The 9,268-nt window shown below is 32.3% G+C and overlaps 1 protein-coding gene across 2 annotated transcripts; it reads right to left on the bottom strand.

Moving 5' to 3' along the window:
- Positions 1-530: 530 nt before the first annotated feature.
- LOC141707968 (uncharacterized) lies at positions 531-7,539 on the bottom strand. Of its 2 annotated transcripts, none has more exons than XM_074511421.1 (9): positions 7,351-7,539; positions 7,231-7,286; positions 6,889-6,958; positions 6,198-6,288; positions 6,056-6,117; positions 3,110-3,408; positions 3,000-3,033; positions 2,785-2,928; positions 531-913 (listed from the first exon to the last, which is right to left on the bottom strand). In XM_074511421.1, exons 2-9 carry the CDS (start codon positions 7,276-7,278, stop codon positions 729-731), a joined length of 933 nt encoding a protein of 310 aa, XP_074367522.1. In that variant the 5' UTR covers positions 7,279-7,286; positions 7,351-7,539; the 3' UTR covers positions 531-728. The 2 variants fall into 2 exon arrangements, with proteins under 2 accessions (XP_074367522.1, XP_074367523.1); XM_074511422.1 differs by having other exon boundaries at positions 2,785-2,916.
- Positions 7,540-9,268: the final 1,729 nt, after the last annotated feature.

The following is a 9,268-nucleotide window of genomic DNA, read 5'->3' as shown; positions in this document are numbered from 1 at the left end:
ACAAAAAACAAGCAAGTCTCACCATTTTAATAACTTTAATTTATAAAATAGTACCTGGCAAATTTGTTTTATAAAAATAGTAAGGCTTAATAATAGAATATAACCAAACAGGTTAATTAAATACTTAATAAAACATAGTCAAATTAGAGCACTTGGGAATCAATAAATTTCCTTGCAGAAAAACATTTAAAAACATAAAGTTATTAATACATAATTAAAATATAACCCAAATTTAACTTATAAACTTGAAAATAACAAAAAAAAACATTAGTAAATAATATTATTTAAGTCCAAAGTTATAAATGGAAATAAGAAATTTTGTTTTCCTGAAATCCTATTTTTCATAATGTCCCTATTCCTAACATCACCACCCGCTTGACTGTGTTCCGGACTTGTATGAGGGGCTTTTAAGTGCTCTAAACAAAACACTAGACTCAATGTAGTGAAGCTCCTGTACTTGAATGTCTTACAAAGATTAGATGCACAAGTGAAAGGCACATCATTGTCGCAGCACGAATAGAGTGATCCAATAAATCAAAACTAGAAACTCAACTTGAGCTACTTTAATGAAGTGTGATGAAGGTTTTATACTCTGGTAGTATAATGCAGATGACTGAGAATAAGTGGATCAAAGAGGGTTGTCAACCATAATGCCAAACAAAATCAACAATGACACCACAAAGTGCATAATTTTGTAATGCTTGAAGTCTTGGACAAACAGTGTGTAGTTAATAAAGTTTTACAACACGTGACATCTTCTCAAAGAAGACCGGCAACATTTTCATATTGAACATTATCATTTCCTTCATCCATTCAAGCGCAATGTTTTCGATGGTGCCCAGTGACAATACACGGTATAGCAACTCATCGTCTCCTTGTGAATTCTTAATCCATGTTAGACTAAAGGAATAACCTGTAATCAATGTTAAAATTATCAGATGACGAATCAACAGGCCCTAAAATTATCAGATGATGAACAGGCCCCAGGAATGCAAGGCAAGCTCAAGTAAAGCAATCTGATCTAACATAACAGGAGAAACTGAAATACATATGAGCAAGTAGTATCAAAGTTTAAATAATAATGATGTAAGCCAAACACAAAATTCAGATGTAATAACTACTTTAGTCATGTTCAGCTTTACGAAAGAGATAGATAACAAATGTATAATAAATTTTATATGGTTTCACAAGAACTATACTAAATCTAAAAAAAAAAAAATACTAACAACATTAACTCAATTTAAAACTTTAAATTTAGGCTAAACATATGGCGTACTTAGACCCTTTGAGGTAAATTTATTTTACACGCAGACACGCACATAAAATGATTACTTGTCTGGATTGTTCAAAATTATCAAGATCCAGAAAAGAACACAGTAAGCAGCTGAAAAAAAGAAGCAGCCGAATCTCCTTGAACTAAAGAATAAAATCAATTAAAAAAGGTGTCAAGAACTTTAGGGTTTCTGATTGGTATTTTATAGAGCTGGCGGAAAGTGGTTTCGGTTTGGTTTTGGATCTAATATTTGGATTTGGTTTGATTTGTAATTCAAAACCATATTATACCCACTTTTGATAAAATATGGATGTGGATTTGGTTTGGATCATTATAGTTATGGTTCAAAATATGGATACAATTTAAATAAACAATTCTTATAAGAAACACAAAATTCAATAAAATTATAATAATCTAGTATTCAAAATTTACTATTTCTTATATATTTTTTAGATATTTGTTACATGTGTCTTAAATTTGAAATAGGAAAAACTAGCCCTTAGCTTGCTGTCTAAACAAATTTTGTAGGGTTAAAAATGTAAATTTCTATCAATACATAGTAGAATTGGCTCCCGTCACCACTCTCCAGCCACTGTCTTTCATTCATCCCCATATGACATAATATATATCCTGTATGTATATATGCGCAAAGAGAGTAGCAGCATAGAACACAGCCATGCCTAGACATATAGGTAATAATTAATAGTTAACTGAGGCATAAAGATTAGAAAACTCCCAGCGATGATGATCAAAGATGCAACAGTCAACCGCCACAAGCTTTGGTCGGAAGAATAAAGATAAAACATAGTTAAAGTATGGTTGCTAATATGGATGTCACGAATTTAGATCCATATTTGAAGTTAAATATGTGATTGTAAACCAACCAAATCCTTTTAGCAATACGTGATATTTTTTTGAACCAAAATCCATAATCTGGACTGGATTGGTTTGGTTATCCGGTTTTAAGACCACATTGCCAGGTCTAGTATTTTATGAGTTAGCAAGAAGAGATAAACCAGAACTAAGCTAGAAATGAGAGATATTAGAGAGAAGTCAGAGATATAGTAAGAGATCAGAAGTAGGTTTTAGAGGGCGAAATCAGTTAAAAATTGGAGAGAAATTTGAGAAACAGATTGGTGTAACTAAAGCCCAATTTCTGATATTCACAACATTCAGCATTAAAGAAATTACAAGTGCTGGTTCTATTTATAGATTCAGCTGCCTAACTATTTCTTGGTAAAATACTGTTACTACTAGACTAATAGTACTTTACTGCGGTTCCTAACAAAAAGTATCCAATATAGAGACGGTGATGCATTGCCTATCACGCCAAGATCAGATTAAAACGCAGTAACAATATTAAGCACAGAAATTTAAAAGTGTGAGTTCTACCTGATAAACAACTAAATAGACAAGTATAAACAACTTCAATTTCTAACGAAGGAAAACTAAACAGATCTCATATAACCAGTTCTATTAAATTTAAGAACGTAAAACCATTTTGCAATTACCACTTAATTGATGAATAGCAGAAATACATGTTTCATCAGCTTTGGTATCAATGCACACTTTCATGCCAACTAAGCACTCAACAAGCTCTTGAAACATGCAGATGGTATTACCAGGTACATTTTCATCATCACCTGAACACATTCCTTTAAAGGGAATTAGAACGAAGACAATAAATGGCATAATAATAAGATCATTTTGTGAAATTAAAATATACCTGAAAGGCTGGTCTTTTGTTTACAGCATTTTGGCTGGGAAAAAAGATAGCAGTCACTAGTCAGTTCATAAAGATAACTTGTTGACAATGTGTAAAAACCAGTAATGTACCTGATCACTTCCCTGAAGATTTTCACTGAACCTGCTTCGTTTGGATAATTGTTCGGAAGAATCTTTCAATGCAGACTGATCAAGTTCACCATCTCCTGACTGTATATCTACAGTTTTTGAACAAGCTCCAGAGGTACTGACTTTCCTTTTCTTTGCAGCTAATTTATTCAGTGGATCTGATCCAACCAGAGACCTGTCAGGTGAACTTGGCTTCTCATTTTTCTCGTACCTAAAAATGCAACAGAGTCCCTCCCGCTGTAAACTTTGCAGCCTCTCTGTTTCTTGTAGAAGTTCTTTTTCTGAAATTTGGAGTCATTACATAACGGCATGGTACTAAATTAAGATAATCATCAAATTTCAATTCTGCAAACAAACGAATATATACTACTTATGCATGTTACATTTTTCTCAACAGTTAACATTATGTGTAGGTTAACTGTTTAAGAGAAAAACATTAAAATACACTGATACACATGATGACATGAACTTCTTAGCAAGCAGGATCAGTTTTATAAAGTAAGAAATTTCACATGTTTCTTACTGACTCTAAGACAGCAAAATTCCAGACTCAAGATGACATACATGTGTACCCCCATCAAAAAAATATTATTTTACGAATTTATTTAAGTATCTAGTTACTAGCAAAGGCAAATTTACCTTAGCTCGTTTTCTTTCCAAGGGCGTTTCTACTATTTCATAGAAGTTAGAACACGAGCAACTTACATGGGGATAGATGTGGACACTTGACACTTCATTTTAGACCCAAAAACATGCACGTTTTTCAAAATGTTGCCCAGTCTAACATTTGGACATGTGTCCATGTTTGAACAAATTCCGGGTTCCGGCCAACTCCGGAATGTTTAGCTGCCTTCCAGATACTGCCCTGTTTTAAGAAGTTACAAGACAGAGATTCCTGGCGTGGCTTAACCTGATACTATACAAAGGCAGTACATGTCTGTTTTCTCTGTATATATGTTCTTGCTCAGTTAATAGGAATGGATGAGAGGTTCTTATTAGCCTTGGGACCAAACCATATATCATTCTTTATGTAGTAAATCCATTACAGCCCCATTAACACTAATATATATAGGTCAGGGATAATGGGAGATTCTACAACATTCTATGGAACTCACGCCAAAGGGTCTTACATGTTAACCAGATACAGCATATCAACCATAGTTCTTACCACTGGAATTATGTTTGAAATCTACATCTTCAATTTAGTTGGTGTCAACTTTGGCTCCAAAGGCCTTGAAAGTGTGCAAAGATTGTGACTTTCCATGGCTTGAGCACAAATATGGTAAGGAAATTGGTTATCCATAAACTAATGAACTATTGTTCATGAAAATAGGCGACGTATATCAAGGTGTTAACAGAAATAGGCCATGTATATCACTGTATGTAGCAATTCTAGAACATCGGAAGTTCTGCTAGCACTTAGCTTCCTAATGTTTATCCATTTCTTTTTAATGCTTTCAACACATATATCAAGGGATTCATGCACTTCGTTCGCCACAAGACTCTCTATCCTTCCGTTAGAGATGAAGCAACTGTTTATATAAGAAAAAAATGATCAATAAAAACTAGTATATGTTATAAATTATAAAACCCGCCAAAACTAAAATGGAATTAAGGAAGAGAGTAAGTTTTCAATATTGCTGAATGAACAAGAATAGACATAGTTGTCCAAAAAGAAACAAAAACCAAATCCCATCTAAATGACGATACTATATTAGTTTCTCTTAATTAAATAAATTAATTGGTATCTAAAGATAATCTAAAAAGGCCAGTGGGTTCAACAGGAACTGCATTGCCATCGTCCACAGATGAATCCTTTAACATTGCCTGAAGACCGCCTCCAAGAGTGACCCTGTGTATAAATACTTGTGTGAACAGTAGCAACCAAGAACTACCCACCAACCATTACTAGGAATATTAGTCAAAATAACTTCATAACAAATAAATGAAAAGTTTACCTTTCTTCATGCGCCATGCAGCCAATCTGGGACATTTTCTTTTGACATGCCCAGATTTCTTGCAAAAGAAACAGGTAAAACCATCTTTATAAGTCTTTGCCTTCCGGGGTTGTAAAGTTCCTATTGCGATTTCTTTCTCTTTAAATCTCATTCTCTTATTCAACTTTGAGATAGTTGAAATACAAACAGTATCAGTCTTCTCACGATTCAGTTTATTTTCTTCTTGCACACAATGAGAACTAAGCTCATTAACAGTCCCTTATATTTTGGAGTGTCACAAGTAACGATGAAATGACCATACAGTGCAGGAAGGTTAATTGATATAGGTAGGGTAGGATTACCAAGATTACGGAGTAGAAAAACAAAAAAAAAAGAGTTAGGTTTTGGTAATTCAGATGCAGAGGACCACTACCCTAAGAATTTTACAAACAAAGAAGGGAGTTGAAGACTTGGATCGCAACCCCTAAAAGGAGAAGAATCTTAATTAAAACTAAAAATAGACTGTGAGGTTAACCCTTAATCAAGTCATTACAATAAGCAAACTATCTATGATAAGTTGAGAAGGAGGTTACCATGTTGCTAACAATAACTTAATAAGTTGATTATAAAATTATCTCATTATTGTAAAGTTGGTGAGGCAATCAGTTTCTAAAATTGTTAGCAGCATAAGCAGTAATTACTATAAAAAACCCGGATTTCATAGAGTTATAAAATAAGTTATTTCAATGGCAATAGTTTCTTAATATTGTATGGCATGACCACATCCACATTAGCAGTAATTACTATTGAAAACCCAAATTTCATAGAGTAATTAATTAAGTTATTTCAATAAAATGCAATCACCTATACTTGGGGCAAACAAAAACAGAAAGAATCCAATATAAAATTACAAATCAAAAAAAAAAATACCAAGTGCATCATTTATTCCAAGCAAATAGGCAAAATATTCAATCAGCCACAAGATTCTTACTTTTCTGATTTTCTTCCATCAAAAGCTTCTGATACTCAGCAATTTTATCATCCATGCTCGATCTGCATTAAAGCAATAACGCATTTATAAACTATTATTCTAGGTCTCCCAAAAAATCAAGTGCGTTTCATGTGATTCTTGCCTCGTTAAAGCCAGTTCACTTCTCAAATCTTCATTTTCAGCTACGAGTCTATCATTCTCAATTCTATATTGTTGTAGCAGTTCATCTGCAGCTGTATGACAAATAAGTTATTATATATTAGTTCTTGACTGAATCATAGTTATGTTTAAATAATGTACATGAACTGTTCTGATAACTCAAAATGACAAGTAACAGAATCGCTAGACACACCCAAGGATAAGGCACCATATACATCACATGTTTATAATAGTCTTTCTATAACAAGTAAATAGCTCTGAAACATACCCCCCCCCCCCAATAGAACACTTGTCGATTAAAATTTTTTAAGTTGGTAATCAAAATATCCCTAAAAAGATTTATAATAAGCTCAATTAGTCAACCTTCAAATTTCATTCGGTATCCGACTAACAGAATATAGCCTTTCAAAACGACAAAATTCACACCAGATGCCATTTCATCATAATTAACAAACTCGATGCCTAAAAATGATTTACATAATAATTCTTAACAAATGGGTCTTGGTCACTTACAATGCTGTACCAAAAAAATCAAGAGGCAAACAATAAATTATAATACGTACGTAATACCGTTTTTCTTTTAACCAATAACCAATTCTAACAAGTCAAAATCAGCCATGAACAAGCATTAAATAAAATATATATATATATATAAGATTAAGAAAAGTTATTACCATTTGTAAATGCCAAGAATTTCTCTTCTTGGTTGCGATTAAGCTTCTCCATTTCCGTAAATTTGTTAGCCTACAACAAAAACAAGATGAGAAACTACCACCTCAGTTTCACCAATAAATTAGAAGTAATTAACTTTAAAATAGCTAAATTACCAAAACTATAATATATATGTAAAAATTAAATAAAATTGATGTAATTAAAGCTTAGCTAATTATGGAGTGGTGAACGTCAGATGATTATTACCATTAATTAAAATTGATAGAATTGAACTTTAATTCCCAATCGTGTTAAACCCAAGAGAGAGAGAGAGAGAGAGAGGGAGAGAGAGGGAGAGAGAGGACCTTCAATTCATTGTAAGTGGCATAGAGCTTAGAGTACAGGGAGTCCATTCTGAAACCTAGAGAGATGAGAGTGAGATGAGACCACAAACAGCAGAACGCCCTAATTATTGAGTTGTGTACCTTATTTTCGGAATCAATTGAAGCAGATGGAAACTTGGATTTCGTATAATAGTCCGGCTCCGGTCTCCTCTCTTACGACGAGCGGTAATGTCAAATTTCAAAGTATTTTGAAAATATCTCTCTCACCGTCCTCCTCAAGTTTGGGGAGTTAGATGCAAATGTGGTACCTCTAGTTGCACATATGTGCAATTTGTGTACTCGCGGTTTCATATCTAACACGTTTTGTATTTAAAGTTAAAAAATAGTGTAAATAGCATATTTCTGCTAAAATTAAAATGTTGTGCACTCGTAATTTCATATTTAAAAAATTGTGTGCACAAAATTGTATACCCCTCACAATATGAATTGATCATTGACAGTCATACATAAATTTTAATTAGATTTAAACTGCAGTATTGTAAATGATACTTTTTAAATATTATTATTTAAGTGGTGGATATACCAATCTTCAGGTACACAAAATGTATTTTTGTTTATTTTTAAAAATGTAATGATTTTTTGATGCTTTCATACTTTTGTATAAATATAAATTAATATTGTAATAAATCATTAAAATGTATAATGGATAATAAAATTTTATTATAGATATACAATAATTACAATAAATCATATAAAGTTATAATCTTTAGAGAATTGGAATATATTTGTTGATCTTTATTTTTTTCATTTTTTTAATAAATAAAAAGACCTTATTGAGTTTTAAAATCAATAAATCATGTACCATTTTATACTTAGTTATAAGTGAGGCCACTTAACTTTTCAAATTTTGTTCATCGTATTGTAAAAAAATTTGTTTAAATACATTTGGATTTTATCTCAAAAATATTAATTCATATTTTTGTTCCCAAACTTTTTGTTTACGTATACTGAACAGATACGAACTCTTCAAGAAGCTTTGTAAATCAAGGGGCTTCCACTAGTTTTCACCGGTGGAAAGCCCCAACCCTTCATTCTCTTTTGTCCTTATTAATTTCCCTTCAATAAAATCCAATTTTTTGGGTGTTTGTGTGTCTCTCCTTTTGGAGTGTGTGTTTTGTCTCTCCTTTTGGAGTGCTTTGTTATGTTTTTGTTTAATTATGGTTGGGTTTATTTCGTGTTGAATCGGTTGAGAACGAGTTTATTGATATTATTGGTGATCTGCAAAGCCTGCGTCGAATTTGGAGCGGTGTTGATTATTGCAAGAGCTCACTTTTCACAACCAAAGATTGTTCATCTTTCACGTGTTTACACTTTCGGTATGTCTATAGCTGGTATCCGGCATGTAGATAGCTAGGGTGTTTTCGGCATGTCTATAGCCGGTGTCCGGCAAGTAGATAGTTGTGGTGTCGTTTCTCCAATCTCAGTGATTGGTGTTTTTGAACATTGTGCTAATAATGATTTTTATGTGATATGGTCAATTGCGATATTGCTATTTTCAGAGATGTTGGTACAATTTGGATTGCTCGGGATGTCTTTGATTTCATTTTTAATTTCAAGAATTTTTAAATTCTATGTGTTAAACGATCTGAAAATAAATCATCTAATTGTTTTTAGTATGATATTTGTTTTACCACCTGGTTGTATCGACAGTTGGGGGTTTGTCCCGACTGTATTATATTGAAGTTAATGAAAGTTTCTGCATTTGTCAAAAAAAAAATTAATACAAAATTGAATCAAATATGTGATACTAATTTAATATTAATCTAAACTAATGCAAATTAATAATATTTTTGATAAAATTTTAATAATATTTTAGTAAGTTTTTGAGAAAAATACTTAGGTTGTGTTTTAATAAATTTAAAATAAAAAATTACCCTTCTACCGGTTAACGGTGTTAACTATATTTGACCGTGTTAGGTCACACACACTGTAGAAGGGGTTGAATACAGTGTTTAACACAATCAAATCGAATATAAGAACTTAAGTAACAGAAAACAGA

This window comes from Apium graveolens, chromosome 2, assembly GCF_009905375.1.
Source record: "Apium graveolens cultivar Ventura chromosome 2, ASM990537v1, whole genome shotgun sequence".
NCBI classification, from domain to species: domain Eukaryota; kingdom Viridiplantae; phylum Streptophyta; class Magnoliopsida; order Apiales; family Apiaceae; genus Apium; species Apium graveolens.
Note: the sequence above shows the minus strand (reverse complement) of the source record. Positions and strands in the feature narration are given on the sequence as shown.